The 18,288-nt window shown below is 45.3% G+C and overlaps 1 protein-coding gene across 1 annotated transcript in view; it reads right to left on the reverse strand.

Annotated features, from left to right (window-relative positions):
* MRPS5 (mitochondrial ribosomal protein S5) overlaps positions 1 to 18,288 on the reverse strand; it is a 47,863-nt gene that overhangs the window by 10,130 nt on the left and 19,445 nt on the right. The window contains exons 6-7 of the mRNA XM_081854897.1: positions 1,654 to 1,744; positions 462 to 508 (exon numbers count right to left, since the gene is read on the reverse strand). Of these exons, the coding sequence (XP_081711023.1) occupies positions 462 to 508; positions 1,654 to 1,744 (138 nt within the window). The remainder of the gene's footprint in view (positions 1 to 461; positions 509 to 1,653; positions 1,745 to 18,288) is intronic.

Raw genomic sequence — 18,288 nt, forward strand, 5'->3', positions numbered from 1 at the left:
GGAAACCCAGCCAGATGGGCGGGGTATAAATAATAAATTATTATTATTATCATTAAAGGTAAAGGTAAAGGATCCCTGACCATTAGGTCCAGTCGTGACAGACTCTGGGGTTGCGGCGCTCATCTCGCTTTATTTGCTGAGGGAGCCAACGTACAGCTTCTGGGTCATGTGGCCAGCATGACTAAGCTGCTTCTGGTGAACCAGAGCAGTGCACAGAAACGCCATTTACCTTCCCGCCGGAGCGGTACCTATTGATCTACTTGCACTTTGACATGCTTTTGAACTGCTAGGTTGGCAGGAGCAGGGACTGAGCAACGGGAGCTCACCCTGTCGCAAGGATTCGAACCTTTGACCTTCTGATCAGCAAGTCCTAGACTCTGTGGTTTAACCCACAGCGCCACCCGCATCCCAACACCATCATCATCACCACCACCATTATTATTACTTTTCAAAGGACATACTTTCCTCAATGCAATCATCCTGTCCGTTGCTTTTCCCAGTGCAAAACCTGAGGGATGCAAACAGATTGGTTAGTAGACAAATGCCGCACACAGAAATCTGCAAAGCACTTGCAAACAAGGAGGCCTCCTCATATCTCCGCACTTCGCCCCACCGAAGCAAGTGGCGGTCCTGAAGTGCTTTTGCATTTTCAGCTTGGCTCCCCCCCCCCCCCGAAGGACGCTAAAACTGTCCAGAAATGTGCTCAAGGAATCATATGGCAGTTGCGAAAGTCTTCACCTCTCCCTTCTGTCTGTGGAACGGCTTGCCAGAATTCAGCAAAAGGGAGGAAAAAACCTTACTAAATGTGCCCTTGGCTCCTTGATCAATCTACTTTCCGTGCAATTAAACGGCACAAGTCTTGGCTTTCATGGAACAGAGTGCCACCGGGAACCACAGAGCGTAATTATAGAATCGTGGTGTTGGAAGGGACCTCCTGCGATGCAGGAATCCCAACTAAAGCATCCTTGACACATGGCCTCTGCAAATTAAAAGCAAAGGACCCTGTATTAATCTACATCTCGAGAACAGAGCCAATGAGGGTGGCTTTGCTGCTAGCCTGTAATCTTGGCAACAGCCTTAGATTCTTACTCTCCGAGGAAAAATAAATTGGTGTCTGATGGTGTATTTTAGAAGCTGCTGCAAGAGAAGTGTTATTTTCTTGCTAAGTTCGTATTTAACAATGTTCCAAAGAAAATTGCTGACAGTCAGGAAAAAGCCCCCTTAGCAGCGGCCTTTTTAAACAGGGGCAGCCAAACTTTGTGCGTTGCAAAGGCCAAAGTGTCCCTTCGAGTCAGAGGACAGGAAACAGCCTTCCACTCGGGGGCAAAACCCTCCTATCCTGACCAGTTCCTTGGCCTTTCCACGCTTCAGGCAATACTGTGTTCTATCTCCTTCCACCCTTGCAGAAATTCTCCCCCTTCCACCCCTTGGGTGCTGAAGATCGAAAATAACTTGGGCATGAGATACGGAAGATGATAGACAAAAGCACACATTCAAGGGCTGTGGCCAACACAGAGCACAAACCCTGGATGGAGTCGCACACACCAAAGAAACAGAAAGGCAACTGAAAAGAAGAAGTTATAGAAAAATAGTGGGTTGCTACGGTTATGAAATGAACAGAAGCTGCCCCCTGAGAATGAAGTGCTCACTTACCAGCAATTCCATTTCCATTTCCAACCACCACCAGGGCACTGACAGATCTTCTCCTTCCTTCCTTGGCTGTCATATTAAATACATTTTTCAACTGAAAAAGAGAGCGAGAGAGAGAAAATGCAGGCAAAGCTGAAGATTGTTGATAAGTTAAAATAAAAAGAGGATGTTTGCAGCAAGACTGTTCTGATGGATGCTGCCTCTTTGCAAATCAAGATTCATCATTTTGACAGTTCTCTTGATATGGGTGGGTTGTTGGGAGCACTGTCATTTTCTGAAGGGGTGGGTGTGGGGGGGAGGACAGGCAGATGGGAGAGTCCTATGCTGCCTTCCTAAAATGGTAAGGAGATCTATTTGGCCTTGTGTGCATTGCATTTTATTTCCATGTTAGGCCTTGTTTCTCTCTCCTTATTGGTGTTAAATGATTGTTGTTTAGTCGTTTAATCATGTCCGACTCTTCATGACCCCATGGACCAGAGCACGCCAGGCACTCCTGTCTTCCACTGCCTCCCGCAGTTTGGTCAGACTCATGCTGGTAGCTTCGAGAACACTATCCAACCATCTCGTCCTCTGTCGTCCCCTTCTCCTTGTGCCCTCCATCTTTCCCAGCATCAGGGTCTTTTCCAGGGAGTCTTCTCTTCTCATGAGGTGGCCAAAGTATTGGAGCCTCAGCTTCACGATCTGTCCTTCCAGTGAGCACTCAGGGCTGATTTCCTTCAGAATGGAGAGGTTTGATCTTCTTGCAGTCCACGGGACTCTCAAGAGTCTCCTCCAGCACCATAATTCAAAAGCATCAATTCTTTGGCGATCAGCCTTCTTTATCGTCCAGCTCTCACTTCCATACATCACTACTGGGAAAACCATAGCTTTAACTACACGGACCTTTGTTGGCAAGGTGATGTCTCTGCTTTTTAAGATTAAATGATTAGGTTAGTTTAAACCAGGGATGCAGGAATCTGGGGCCCTCCAGTCCCCATCCGCCCCAGCCAAGGGATGATGGGACTTGAAGTCCAACGACACCAGGAAGGCCACAAGTTCCCCATCCCAGGTTTAAAACTTTTATTTGCATAGTGCTACCTGTTTATAGTGTTACCTGGGAACGGTTGTCCATTTGATGCTGTAAACCCCTCCGGATACCATCTTGTGGAATGAAGGCATAAGAATAAATTATATGAATGGACGTGTCTGTCTCTTTTACCACCCACAGAGTGTTTCTGTGCACATCCACACACCCCCTTTAACGTATCTCTGCATCAACACACCTCTTTTCATGGTCGCCAACATATCAGTTCAGAATGAAACAAAAGCAAGGGAAAACAATCAGATCTGTTCAGCTGCACAACTTATAAGGGCTGCAGGATTCCACCTGCAGAACTGAGACTAAATGCAACACAGAATTCTTCTTATTCTTTTTTAAAGTCATCCAGGACCCTGCATGGATGTACGGGCAGGAGAGCAGGCTGGTGGATGCCTTTCGTCTGATTTCTGTGAGGCCGGTTCAATGGTTAGCCATAACTTCTCTTTGCTAAGGCGTCTGCTTGGTTAAGAAACCAGATGCGAGACATTTGAAGTTCTCTTCCCTGCAATACTTCACTCAAGCTTCACACTTCGTTTCTAATCAGTGTGCTAAAGAAATATCACTGCGCAGGATAAAAACAATAATGCGGCGAGACATCAAACCCTGCTCTATTTTGCTTTCTAAGTTGACATGTTCCTAGAGTGCTCTCCTAGCGACAGGTTAACGTGCTGTGTCATTTGAGGGAGGAGTTCTCAATTTATTTATTTTTCAGTTGGCAGAACAGATTCTGCTTGAATCGGCAGCGGCTAAGTCTTGTGTGCTAAAATGCAACTGATGGGAGTTAGAGAACTGCCACCAGATTTCCAGAACAACAAAGACAACGTATTTATTTAGATTTTATAGGCCACCCTTCATCACTGATCCCAGAGCGCATGTCTGTCTGTCTGTCGTTTTGCTTAGCTCCAAGCTTTTCTGATCAAGGTTGGCTTGTTCTGAGGCCTTTTTGCTAGATGAAACAATGTCTTACTTTGAACCTGTCCCTTCAAGTTCTGAAGCTGTTTGTGGCCATTCTCCTACAAATCAGTCCTTTGGGGCTTTGGCCTGTAAACAATTTGGAAGAGATTTTGGCTTCTGGCTTTTGCTTGTTCCCAGGTGAGGTTTACACTCACAATTTCAGTTTTCCAACCTTTCCCCCTTAATCTGGATTGCGCACAGGATTCCACCTGGATTACTTGTAGCATCTTGCATTCATCTCTTAGCTCTTCTCCAAACCCACAGAAATGGGTTCATTTGAATTTTTGCTTGGGCAAGTAGTGATCATGTTATTTGTTTTCTCTTTCCTTAATATTTAGGATAAGTTATTATATAGCTGGAACACAGCAAAGCCTTTAACTAGGTTGGACTATAAAAGCAGACTTGCATAATAGTTAAAAGTTTTGCACGCCATAATTATTGTTTGTAAAAATTACGGTAAATTGCATATTGGTTTTCTGAGCAGTGTTAATACTTGAGCTGCATATTTTGCTTCCCCATATAATCAGTATATACTGGGTGGCATTCAGCGAAGTCTTACTCAGAGTAGGTCCACTGAAATTAATGGACCTGTTAATAATGTTTATTAATGTCAATGGGCCAAACTTTGTCAAGCCTAGCTAAATACCACCTACTTACTTTTCCCCTTCCCCAAGATTCATTCATGTATGAGCCTAAAAATAACGAAGAGAAATTGGTAGCACAGTACATCTGCTATATATTTTGGAAAGTTGGCTGCTTGTTGGCTAAGTATTTGGACAGTTCTTGAGAATTTTTGTTCCTGAGATAAAGCAGTATGTTTCCCCTCTATATTTAGATACAAGTGGGCCCCACTCTAAACCAAGATGGCAGGCCGAACCTTTCAAAACTGCACCGATTTTAATCACCGATTTTTGTGTTTCTTTGAATTCCCAAGCAATGGTAGATATGAGGCTGCTAGTATCTTTCATAAACCAAAATGGTCACTACCCTCTCACCAACTGAAGGAAATGAAGAACCTCACTGTTACTACCCTTCTATTTTCAAGTGTAAAACATGCTCTGCTTCCTGCAGATTGGGTGCTAGGATCTTCTCTGCTTACTCACCAGCAATGCACCATTTCCAATACCAGCCTTTGTGCAACGGAACTGGAAGGAGCACTTGCTGAATCATTCAGATTAAATAGACACGTTTCCTAGCTGAATTAAACTAACCAAACTCCAGGCTTCATCCAGCACCCAGCAACCGTATCCATAAAGTTAACACCTCCCCCTCAAAACACGGCACATCGGAAGCGTTCTCGATGATGACATGTTTCTAGGATTCTGCACTGCCTAGGGATGCCGTAACAGGGCACCACGCCTAAATGGATGCACTGATATGAAGCAGGCTGCACGTGCATTCTTTGTAGCTGCAGGAGGGAGGAAAAAGTAAAGGAAATGATCAACCCGAGGGAGGATTTCAGCAGATATTATCTGCTGAACTTTGCCAATGAGATCCATGCATCACCGTGTTGTTTCAACAGGAGCACAGCTGAATCAACAAGTACTCTGCTACTGGAGAGTCTGCATTTGGCTCTCCCGATAAGCTATCTGGACAAACCCAGATCCATGGGAAGTCTGGGTTTTATTACTATGAAAGCCTTTCACCTTTATTTCTTAAGCGTTTACTGGTGGGTATCTGAAGTTCACAGGCTGATTTATGGGAGGAAAACAACCCCCAAGGCAAGAAAAAGGAGCTTTTTGAAAAACCCCTCTATGCAAACTTGGGTTGCTGCAAAAGAGTACTGCTCTCGATTTCCTAACGCTGGCTAAGAGATTGGGAGCAGCATAAGGAAACTGGGGGCAGAACAGTGGATCACAGGTTCTCCAGCATGAACCCCCCCCCCCAACTCAAGGCACAGTCAAGGGTTACATCAATAACTCCACAATAGCAACTGCAACAAGATAAAAACTACCTAGTTTCTACAACAACACAAGCAGCCTGGTTTCTCTTTGCTCCTCTTCTCCACCTACCAAAAAACCTATGTGTATGACCTAAGGATTGAAGCAGACCGGGCTAACAGCTAGATTTTTATATTTTCAAATATAGGGGTGGGGGAATCAACCTTTGACTGACACTTGGAAACAACAGCTGTTTGCTCCTCCTGCTCAGCTTCTGCAGGTCCATCCAGCAGCCTGCATAGCACCTAACAGAACCTCATACGAACACCGTCTATCTCTTTCCAACATTGCATTTAGTCAATCACAGCCCTTGGGATGCAAACTCCACAATTTCAACATTGGCCACATCCCCCTTGCTCTGCTTACCATCTAGCCAAAAGAAGAACTCTGTAGAACTCAAAACCTTCCACATTATTCTGCAATGTTTTGGTTACGCTAATAAAATGATTTGCCCTAATACAGATTTTGGAAGCGACAGTGTCAATCACGGTTAACGCTAAGCAAGCTTTTCAGGTCAATCAGAGTTTGAAGGTTAGGAAACCCTAGTTAAGAGGTCCAGCTGCCTGCTGTTAACCACAGTTATGGCAGATGAGGAAGAATTTATGTCAGCTGTGAGGATCAGATTCCAAGGTTTGCTCTTGATCTCTTAACCACTGGCCAGATTTCCTCTTAACTAGGATTTCCTTACTTCCAAATCCAGGAAAACGAGACTTCCTCCTTTTTTCCAGAAGGTGGCAACAGCAGCTCATGGAAGCGAGTCAGGCTACTGGAGGGGAAAAACCACATACACACAAAATTACTCCTGTCAGCTGTTTCTGTGCAGCTCTGAAGGGAAATGTGCCCAGTCACCCATCACAATCAGACCCATCACATCTCTCTTAAAACTCTGTAAAGGCCTTTCAAGCTTGATAATGTGCACAGGCAGCCATGGACTGTTACTACATCAACTGTCCTGACATCAAACAATGCAATTTTTTTTTTACCTACTGAGCTCTGGCAGAATTTCCTCCCCCTCTCTCATTCTAGAGTAGACAAAAGCAGCTAAAATGCCCCACTGCAAAGCAATATCGATTTTGCAGCTTGTACAGATATATATTCTCATTCACATATATTGTCATATGAAGAATACAAAGTTGGAGTACAGGAACATATCTGCTGTGGGAGGCAGTTTGCATCTGAATGCCAGTTGCTGGTTGTGAAAAGTGGGGAGTGTGCTCTTGCACTCGGGTCCTGCGTGTGAGCTTCCCAAGGGCACTGTGAGAAAAGGAAGCTGGATTCTTATGACAGCTTCCTATGTAAGTATAAGCTATGGTGGTTTGTTTTTTTAAAAAAAAGGGGGGTGAGGATAACGTGCATTGCTATGGTCTGTCCACTGAAGGAAAATCAAACTGTCTCCTTTCTATGTGACTTTCATTTGGTACCTAGCTCAGCTGTTATCACGACACTCTTAATCTCAGGGTTGTGGGTTCGAGACCCATGTTGGGCCACAGATTCCTGCATTGCAGGGGTTTGGACTAGAGGACCTACGTGATCCCTTCTAACTCTACAAGTCAATGAATTCTAAGTATGGTGCTATGTGGTGTAACAACCTTATTCGAGCTGTGAAAAGGGGGGTGGGCGAGGAGGAGACACACACACACACACACACTTAATCATGCCACAACTGCTCAGCTTGCTGACCAAAAAAAGCCTGGGAGTCATTTTGAACTCACAGCTGTCCATGGAGGCACAGGTCAATTCTGTGTCCAGTACAGCTGTTTATCAGCTCCATCTGGTACGCAGGCTGAGACCCTACCTGCCCACGGACTGCCTCGCCAGAGTGGTGCATGCTCTGGTTAGCTCCCGCTTGGACTACTGCAATGCGCTCTACGTGGGGCTACCTTTGAAGGTGACCCGGAAACTACAACTAATCCAGAATGCAGCAGCTAGACTGGTGACTGGAAGTGGCCGCCAGGGCCCTGTAACACTGGTCTTGAAAGACCTACACTGGCTCCCAGTACGTTTCCAAGCACAATTCAAAGTGTTGGTGCTGACCTTTAAAGCCCTAAACAGCCTCAGCCCAGTATGCCCGAAGGAGCATCTCCACCCCATCGTTCTACCCGGACACTGAGGTCCAGTGCTGAGGGCCTTCTGGCGGTTCCCTCACTGCGAGAAGCCAAGTTACAGGGAACCAGGCAGAGGGCTTTCTCAGTAGTGGCACCCACCCCGTGGAACGCCCTCCCACCAGATGTCAAAGAGAACAACTACTACCAGACTTTTAGAAGACATCTGAAGGCAGCCCTGTTTAGGGAAGTTTTTAATGTTTGATGCATTATGGTATGTTAATATTTTGTTGGAAGCCACCCAGAGTAGCTGGGGAAGCCCAGCCAGATGGGTGGGGTATAAATAAATTATTATTATTATTATTATTATTATTATTATTATTATTATTATTATTATTATTATCCTTTGACAGGAGAGCCACACACCAGGAAGGCGCTGCAGGCCATATGCTATTTGGCACTGTGGTTCACAGATCCTGACAGAAGGGCTCCCAGAGTCAACAGTAAACGGTGTTGGTTGGTGACTCTTCCTCTTAACAGGCTCCATGCTTTAAACTCAGCAAATATAGCCTAAGGGTTCTTTAATGTCTCACGGTGTGAAGATCAGAGGCAGAAGGATGGATAGCTCAGTCAGTAAAGCATGAGACTCTTAATCCCAGGGCTATGGGTCTGAGCCCCATGTTGGGTGAAAGATTCCTGCATTGCTGGGAGTTGGAATAAATGACCCTTGTGGCTCCTTCCAAGTCTACAATGCTATGATAGCGGCTCTGGCATGGCTGTCCTGTTATGACAAAAAGAGCTGGAGACCCAAGTTGAGAAACACTGGCAAAAGGTTTAATTTACCAGCACTGCAGAAATGTGAAGGGAGAAACAAGGTTTATAAAAGGGACATCTCTGGACAGCAAAAGGTTACTTTAAGGTTACTGCTCAAACTGTTTTATTCCACCTTCTGGAGAACATGGGGAGAAATCTATATTTAATTAGGGGAAGCAGGCAGGAATGATTATGAAAATGCAGGTTATAGCTTTCGCTGACACTAATAAGCAGGTTAAGTGCTGCTTCGTGTTATCACCTTCAATAAACTTTGACATGTTCAGTCTCCCATTTCAAACAATGAAAAAGAGAAATGGAGGGATCTGAACAGAAGGGTTTATTATCAACTAATCAGAGTCTCTGGAGTTTCAACCAGGAATGTTTAGGAGCCACAGAGGAACCAAACAGGGTTGCAACATCAGCACCTGTGATTGGTCAGCAGAATGCTTTCTTTGGATTGGGCATGCCTGGTACAACTACTGAGCATTCAGCTGACAAATCAGCACCTTCTGCATTTCAGGCTCAGCCCAAATTCTTGATTTCGCTGTGCCTCACAGATATAGCTCTAGCAAAAGCACTAGAACACACTCTCTCTCTCTCTCACACACACACACACTCAGCTGTTTGGAGCTGACAGTGCACCCCTTTGAAGTTGTCCATCTGCAGGCACAGTTTGGAATCAAAGCATACCCCAAAATTGATTCCCACCTCCCACCCCCATGCAGACAGCCTGTCGAGGAAAAATATCCATTTGCGGGTTCAGCTTGAATTCATTTTTAGCATTATTCCCATTTCTCCCGTAACATGCTGTTCTGCCCTTCAGATGTTCCCACCAGCATTAAGCTTTCAAGATTTGGCAAAATCAAAGAAAACACACACACACACACACACACACACACACACCAGACCCTCTGCACAAATGGAAGTTTCATTAGAGAGAAGACCCAAAATCTCAAAACATAGCCGAGGGAGTGAACGCTTAGCTCCTCAGCTAGGGGTTTTCAGGACCCATCCTATTCCCATGACTGTAATTTGTTTGAAGTGTTGTGACCTGCCCTGGGACCTGGAGGCGAAAGTGGGCTATAAATGTAATAGTAGCAGCAACTACAGCATACAAATATACAAAGAGCCCTGCAGGATTAGGCCAAAGGCCCAATCTAGTCCAGCATTGTTCTCATAGTGCAAAGCCCCAAAACGGGACCTGAGTGAAACAGCATTCTCTCCATTTATGATTCCCAGCAAGTGGAGTTCAGGGACATACAGGCATCCACCCAATTACACGTGTTCAATTCACACGCAACTGCGCACATGCACAGGACTTGCTCTCAGGATGGCGCAGGCCGCGCAGAAGCTGCTGATGGCCATCATCACCCAAGGGCCCAAGCTTGTCTCTGCTGCTATCACTTATTCAAAGCCTCACCTGGCCACTTTTTGGTACTGGCTCCCTCAACTCCTGCTGAAATTCCTAAGGCTACTGATGGCATGAAAGGATTGCTGAAGAGCATGCAGTCTAGCCACATCAAACAGCTCGCTGTCAAGGAAGCTCTAAGGAATGGCTTGGTAGCTAGGTAAAGGTAAAGGGACCCCTGACAATTAGGTCCAGTCGTGACAGACTCTGGGATTGCGGTGCTCAACTCGCTTTATTGGCCGAGGGAGCCGGCGTGCAGCTTCCGTGTCTTGCGGCCAGCATGACTAAGCCGCTTCTGGAGAACCAGAGCAGCAAACGGAAACACCATTTACCTTCCCACCGGAGCGGTACCTATTTATCTACTTGCACTTTGACATGCTTTCGAACTGCTAGGTTGGCAGGAGCAGGGACTGAGCAACGGGAGCTCACCCTGTCGCGGGGATTCGAACCACCAACCTTCTGAGGTTTAAACAAAAAATTCCTTCCAGTAGCACCTTAAAGACCAACTAAGTTAGTTCTAGGTATGAGCTTTCATGTGCATGCACACTTCTTCAGATACACTGAAACAGAAGTCACCAGACCCTTCTATATAGTGAGAAGGTGGGGAGGGGTATTACTCAGAAGGGTGGTGGGAATGGGTGATTGGCAGATAGCTGTGATGAGCCTGTTGACGACTCTTAACGACTGCAATAGGTCTTACAGGAAAAAGCAAGGGGTGAGTAGGTGAAAAATGGCTTTGTCATGTATAATGAGATAAGAATCCAATGTCTTTGTTCAGACCAGGTCTCTCCATGGAGGTCACGAAAGAACTTAGTTACAGATAGGTAGCCGTGTTGGTCTGCCATAGTCAAAACAAAACAAATTCCTTCCAGTAGCACCTTAAAGACCAACTAAGTCAGTTCTTGGTATGAGCTTTCGTGTGCATGCACACTTCTTCAGATACACAGAACCTAGAACTTAGTTGGTCTTTAAGGTGCTACTGGAAGGAATTTTTTGTTTTGACTATGGCAGACCAACACAGCTACCTATCTGTAACTTCTGAGGTTTAACCCACAGCGCCACCCGCGTCCCTTGGTGACTACTGAAGTGCTAATGTGGTTTTACATTGGTGAAATCATAGGCAAATGTGGCCTGGTTGGCTATGATGTTTGAAAGTTTTTGTTTTTTTAGTCCTAACAGTGTCTTATTATTAAATTACAGCACTGAGATGAAATTGTGGTGGTATCTACAAATATCATTCTTACTGGGGCAGAATCAGATAACGGTGATGTGAATGCTGACAAGGATCCCTAAAATACTCCTTCTCTTCTTCCTCCTGTTGGGGAGTAGGGCAGGCACTATATATCACTTGGGAAGAGAGGCAAACTAATGCCAGTGTACTGGAAGAAGCAAAGATCACCAGTGTTGAAGCAATGATTCTTCAACATCAACTTCGTTGGACTGGTCATGTTGTGCGGATGCCTGATGATCGTCTTCCAAAGCAACTACTCCATTCCGAACTTAAAAATGGAAAGCGTAATGCTGGTGGTCAACAAAAGAGGTTTAAAGACTGTCTCAAGGCAAATCTTTAAAAATGTAGCATAAACACTGACAACTGGGAAACACTGTCCTGCGAGCGCTCCAGTTGCATGACAGCCTTTACCAAAGGTCTCATGGGCTTTGAAGACGCTCGAACTCAGGACGCAAGGGAGAAAAATGCTAAGAGGAAGGCACACTTGGCAAATCCACACCATGATCAACTACCGCCCGGAAACCAATGTCCCCACTGTGGAAGGACGTGTGGGTCCAGAATTCGCCTCCACAGTCACTTATGGACTCGTTAAAACCGTGTTTATGGAAGACAATCTTACTCAGCTACAAGTGATATCCAAAGAAGAAGAAGTGGTTGACTATTCAAATAAATGCTATACAATGAAAAAAGTAAAAAACCGAACAAAACTGTGCATATGCGCAGGAAATTGGCGGTGGGGGGAGAGACCTGAAGAGTCTCAACAAAGCTCTGTGGCAACTCTGGCGGGTGAGGAGACCCTCCCCAGAGCCCACCTGTACTGCCTTCAACAGGGGAGGTAAAACATAACCATCATGGCTAGCGGTCACCAAATGCTTTTGCAGAACAGCAGCTGCCCAGCTGCCAAGGAAATGCCAGCTTCAAAATTTGCCATTGCTAAGAGGACAGTTGCTTAATTGCTCAGCAGACCTCCGGGTCCTTAGGATACTCTCCTTTCATTTGCCTTTGAGCAAAATCCCAAGGGACTTCTTTGTGCTTTCATTCCACACACTGGCTCACTTACTATTCATTAAAGTTTGCTTTTCTCACTCAGCTGCTGTTTAAAATCGCTAGCTCTGCAATTTCGCAAGCCACCATCAAGCGCTACTTTTATGTCATGGGCACAAGGGTGGGCGAGGATGTTTCTGGCCGAGTTGTATTTTAGGGGCTCAAGGGCGAAGCCACACACACTGGGCCGCAAATGAGAAAAGTCTGACGGTACAAATTAGAGAAGAGTTTGTGCCGCTGTTTAAAACGGAACAAGACGCCAGCGACGACAACCAACCCTGCATGCAAATATTAATATCTTCTTGCACGAGCTAGACGTGCTAATCAGTGTTTACAGAAGGATAGCATTAGGATTCTTTGTTCATAAAACACTAGTAATGCTGCTTTGGCATCTTTGTTCACAAAGGGGTTTCTTCTACGGTATAATTAATTTTCAGGGAAACACTGATTAGCGTAGGCCAAATTTCAAGCACTCTGGTGTGTTCCCCTTCCCTTGCTAACAGAAATGGAGGCAAGCAAGTTGAGAGGGAAGCCTCCTCCCCACCCCAGATAATTGTGTGCAAACTCTTTTACTGCAGAAGTTTGGGTTACTGTAGAGGATTCTTAATTACCCGCTGCAGCCTATGGCGAATGTCTCGCTCCCAAGGCATTTGAAACATAATGCTTTGCCTGCCAATAGCGTAGGAACCCGAGGAAAATCACATGCCCCCTGCCGTTCTTAAAAGCCCTGCCGCACCTATTTAAATCTAACAAAATTGCCATTGGGGCAGGGTGGCAAGACCGTGCAGTGCGTTACAGCTCTCATTATTAACTTAATATAATCTAGTCTGCTTGGTGTGAAATTTTAAACTTAAATCTCGAAGCCGAGCTGCCTGTAAGGTGGAGGAAGGAGTCTCGTAGGTGCACTGGAACTGCCACTTCGCAACTGGGAAGGAGTCTAAACAGAACAAGAGGCTTGCATAATTTGCCACAAGGTTTCCTGATCACATCCATCTTCCAAGGACAGGATGCTTGCTGGAAAGAAATGTGTGCATGTTGCTCCATTTCATCCTCCAAACCTCTGCTGAGAACATGTCCACATGTGTCATTTAGCTACCAAGCTAGGCTAATGACGCTGCTATAGCTTGGGACAAAAATACCGAAATAAATGTCTCATTTATTATATTCCCAACCAACAGCTGTGCTCTGCAGGAGAGGACCTCCTGCAGATACTGCCTCATCCTTCCTTTATGATGTAGGAATTGGGTCTTTAGCGTGACAGCACCTATTCTTAAGCCCTCCTTCCCGTTTACACATCAGAGAGGCCCCCTGAAGTCCTTCTTTTTCCAACAAGCCTCTTAAGTGGAGATTTTTAAAATCTCACTCTCTACCTGCATTGGATTTGAAGCTGTTTTCATATATGCAATGGCTTTAACTGCATTTTTTTTTTTTACACAGGCAATGTTTTTTTTATATAAGAAATGGCTTTCTATAGGATTTTATTGCACCGTGAAATCGCTTTGAGGTGCTTCACGGGAAGCAATTCATAAACGAAATAAACAATCATGATGAAAATAATATATGCGCCGACTAGTTTCAGAGCTGTTTAACTGCCATGGCTCCTCACCAATGTGCCCTGTAGCTCCACAAAGGGGCCGTCCTCCTCTTCACCCTATGATTCAAAGGAATCTGCCTTATACAGTGGTCAACCTAGGTCAGTAGTGTCTAAACTGATTGGCAGCAACTCTGCAGAATTTCAGACCAGGGTCTCTCCTATCCCTGCTGTCAGGGAATGGCTGGACGCTGAGGAGTGGTGCCTGGGAAGGAGTGGGCACTGGGAGAAACAGGGTTTGAGACTGACATGGGAGAAGTCAGAGGCAGGAGAAGCTGCAGGCCTGGAGAGCAGGTGCAGGAGGAGGGGGAGGTTAGGCTGGTGTGGAATCAAGGGCTTCCACACCTCCTCCTCCTCCTGCTGCTGCCACCCCTCCTGTTCCACTGCCTCACAGGACCTTCTTCTTCTTCGGCGATCACTCGTAGCCGAGTAAGATTGTCTTTCATAAACACGGTTTTAACAGCGAGTCTGTAAGCGACTATGGAGGCAAATTCTGTCCTTCCACAGCGGGGACATAGGTTTTCAGGAAGAAGTAGATCACGGTGAGAGTTTGCCAAATGTGTCTTTCTCTTAGCTCGTTTCTCCTTTTCGCCCCAAGTTCCTGCCTCTTCAAAATCCATGACACCTTTGGTAAAGGCTGTTCTCCAATTGGAACGCTCGCAGGCCAGTGTTTCCCAGTTGTCTGTGTTGATATGACAATTTTAAAAAATTAGATTAGTATTTAAACGTCTTCTGTTGACCACCAGTATTTTGCTTTCCACTTTTAAGTTCGGAATACCTCTGGTTACGTACTTAATTTGTTCCGGAGGTCCGTTCTTAACCTGAAACTGTTCTTAACCTGAAGCACCACTTTAGCTAATGGGGCCTCCCGCTGCTGCCGCGCTGCTGCCGTGCGATTTCTGTTCTCATCCTGAAGCAAAGTTCTTAACCCGATGTATTATTTCTGGGTTAGCCGAGTCTGCAACCTGAAGCATATGTAACACGAGGTACCATTGTAGTTGCTTTAGAAGACGATAATCGGCACCTGCACAACGTGACCCGTTCAACGAAGTTGATGTTGAAGAATCATTGCTTTGACACTGTTGAACTTTGCTTTGACAATGGCGAGTTCAGTGACCGAACCTCTCGGTTGCTGCAACTGCCTCATCAGGTGCACACCTAGGAGTAGCTGAGAGATGTCGTAGGATTGATGGACATGCCTTTTCCTAACTTGTAAGTGCGCTTTTGGCAATGTTTAGTCGTTTAGTCGTGTCCGACTCTTTGTGACCCCCATGGACCAGAGCACGCCAGGCACTTCTGTCTTCCACTGCCTCCTGCAGTTTGGTCAAACTCATGCTGGTAGCTTCGAGAACACTATCCAACCATCTCGTCCTCTGTCGTCCCCTTCTCCTTGTGCTCTCCATCTTTCCCAGCATCAGGGTCTTTTCCAGGGAGTCTTCTCTTCTCATGAGGTGGCCAAAGTACTGGAGCCTCAGCTTCAGGATCTGTCCTTCCAGTGAGCACTCAGGGCCGATTTCCTTAAGAATGGATATGTTTGATCTTCTTGCAGTCCATGGGACTCTCAAGAGTCTCCTCCAGCACCATAATTCAAAAGCATCAATTCTTTGGCGATCAGCCTTCTTTATCGTCCAGCTCTCACTTCCATACATCACTACTGGGAAAACCATAGCTTTAATTTTGTTGGCAAGGTGATGTCTCTACTTTTTAAGATGCTGTCTAGGTTTGTCATTGCTTTTCTCCCAAGAAGCAGGCATCTTTTAATTTCGTGGCTGCTGTCACCATCTGCAGTGATCATGGAGCCCAAGAAAGTAAAATCTCTCACTGCCTCCATTTCTTCCCCTTCTATTTGCCAGGAGGTGATGGGACCTGGCTTTTGACAATAAAGAGTTAATTCCTCACCCTGGACATTCCTGGGATCTTTTGTATGCAAAGCAGATGCTCTATCCCTGCCAGGCAGTGTAGACAATACTGATTTAGATGAACCGATTGCCTAAACTCACTAAACTTCCTGTGCTGCTCCTCTCTAATCAGTAATGGATGCTCAGATACTTATTTATCATCTGCTGGCGGCAATGGATCTGACACCTCTCTAGATACAGCACTGGATTTCTTTGTGCGATTAAAACATAAAAAGAATGGCACATACAGTTGCCTAGATCCCTGTATTACCGTACGCCTGCTGCTCACTCCCTTTGTATTTGGGAACCTGTCACTTTCCATTACTCACCCTTCTTTATTACTTGGAGAGAAGCACGCAGTAATCTTAAAACCGAAGCATCTCAGCCCGAGATGTCTTGTATTATTTTTTTTAGGGTGGAAAATAAAACCCAGCTTTACAGTTGCAATAAAAATATGATTCTCTACAGGTATATAAAACAAAAAAAAAAGGGGGGGAGGTTTCACTGCCCATCAGAGGCAATTAGGTCTCAAACGACTAAGCTCTAATAACGACTAAGTTAGAGCAGATCTGCAATAAAGGATCTGTGGCCCTGAGCATCTTGCACAACACAGCCCCTCTCTTTTGGAAGCGACTTGCTATTCTAAAACCTCTGGGGAGGAAAATGTAGCAGCTTGCTTAGTTGCCTGAGGGATTAAGGACTGAACATGAACTCCCCCCCCCCCCCCGGCTTCCTCTCATCTTTCCGCTAAAGCTCCCTCCACGTCAAAATAAGTTTCTTTATAAGCTGCTCCCACCCTTAGGCTGAAGGAGGCATGCCAATTTCAGCGGTTGTGGCGATCACACAGGGTCCCCGGACATCTCGCCGTCTATTGATCCCTGTGCCACCACTTTATTTCTCGCTGCCACCACCCAGTACAATACTGAGTCCAGTCAGGGTTAAATTGGAACATAAACTTTTGTTTATTTATTGCAGTTTAACACGTGTGTGGTTTCATAAACAGTATCGGACAATTACAATCATGGAGTGCCTATCCAGACCTATAACTTCCGCTACCTGCTCTCACTCACTAAACCACCTCTCAGATATTTACTTGTCTTCCTAGCCCCTAACTGTTCCTGACTCAGCTTATTTCGCTACACTAACTCAACCTACCCACAGACTCTATCCCAATCCACTCCAACCAACCTCCCAACGAACTCCCCCCTTCACCCCTCCCAGAGCTGGTTTTATAGTCCCTCTGACTCCACCCCCCTGGGTTTTGATTGGGTAACCTGTTTAACTATTTCACCTCCAGCACTCTCACATGTTAACGTCACAGCGGTGTCATGGAATCGCAGAGTTGGAAGGATCCCCCAAGGTCATCCAGCTCAACCCCCTGCAATGCAGGAATCTCAGTTAAAACATCCATGAGAGATGCCCATCCAACCTCTGAGGAAGGGGAGTCCACAACTTCCAGTCTGTTTCACCTATTTGCCTGGTCAGGAAGGGATAAGTGGGCAGATAAATGAATTCAGATTTCACCAGAAATTAATAACAGGATTAATTTTTGTGAATGGATTTGTTCTTCTGAGATACACCCTCAACTAACTCCCCAAAGATGGGAATTTAATGATTATTCTTCAATTCCTTTTTGATTGACGCCTGAATTCGTTGTTTGCGATACTGTATATATATATTCCTGCATTTTTCTGTGGGTCGTTTCACACACAGTCTTTTCAGAAATGATGTTTTGAGTTGTCCCTAAAGAAACATGCAAGTTAAAATGTTTTTACACAGGAAAAAAAGAAAGGAAAATTGCTTAGTGTGACTGACAAAACACTTTTGTGAGAAAGACAGTACTGAGGGTTTTAGAAATGTTACTTTTTGAGACTGTACTTGCCAACAGGTCTACGCTGAGTAAAACTTAGTTGCAATACCACCCCACAAATTGGGCCTCAGTAATGTTACACCTGCGTAACATTAAAGTCAACGCATTGCAAGAAAGAAGGTTAAGGATGTGTTGAATTGTACCCTGAACAGAAAGTTCACACACAGGACAAGGCAACATTAACTGTTGTCTCTTTCTACATTCCTGATAGCCACACGATAATGGGATGATTGATTGATTGATTAATGGTGGTGGGGAAGAATGAGTTGATTTTCTTTTGCTTCATTGTGAATCAGGTTTTTGTTTTTTTTTTTAAAAAAAGGTGAAATTTATACTTTTAATCTCATTTTCATTTTTAATTATTTTGCTTCCTGATCTTTCGTGGATGCTTGGATTTAGTCCTTTACTATGGATTTTTTCCTTGTATTTTTTAGCAGCTGATTTTTATGTGGCAATGTTTCTTTAGTTAAGTTTCATTTAGTTAAGTAAATAAATAGGTACCGCTCTGGCGGGAAGGTAAACAGCATTTCCGTGCGCGGTTCTGGTTCTCCAGAAGCGGCTTAGTCATGCTGGCCACATGACCTGGAAGCTGTACGCTGGCTCCCTCGGCCAATAAAGCGAGATGAGCGCCGCAACCCCAGAGTCGGCCACGATTGGACCTAATGGTCAGAGGTCCCTTTACCTTTACCGGCTGCTGAAAACTGCAGGAGGGGAGAGTGCTGCTGCACTCTGGTCCTGCCTTCATGCTTCCTACAGGTTGGCCACTAAG

Source organism: Podarcis erhardii, assembly GCF_964252035.2.
Source record: "Podarcis erhardii genome assembly, chromosome: 3".
Classification (NCBI taxonomy): domain Eukaryota; kingdom Metazoa; phylum Chordata; class Lepidosauria; order Squamata; family Lacertidae; genus Podarcis; species Podarcis erhardii.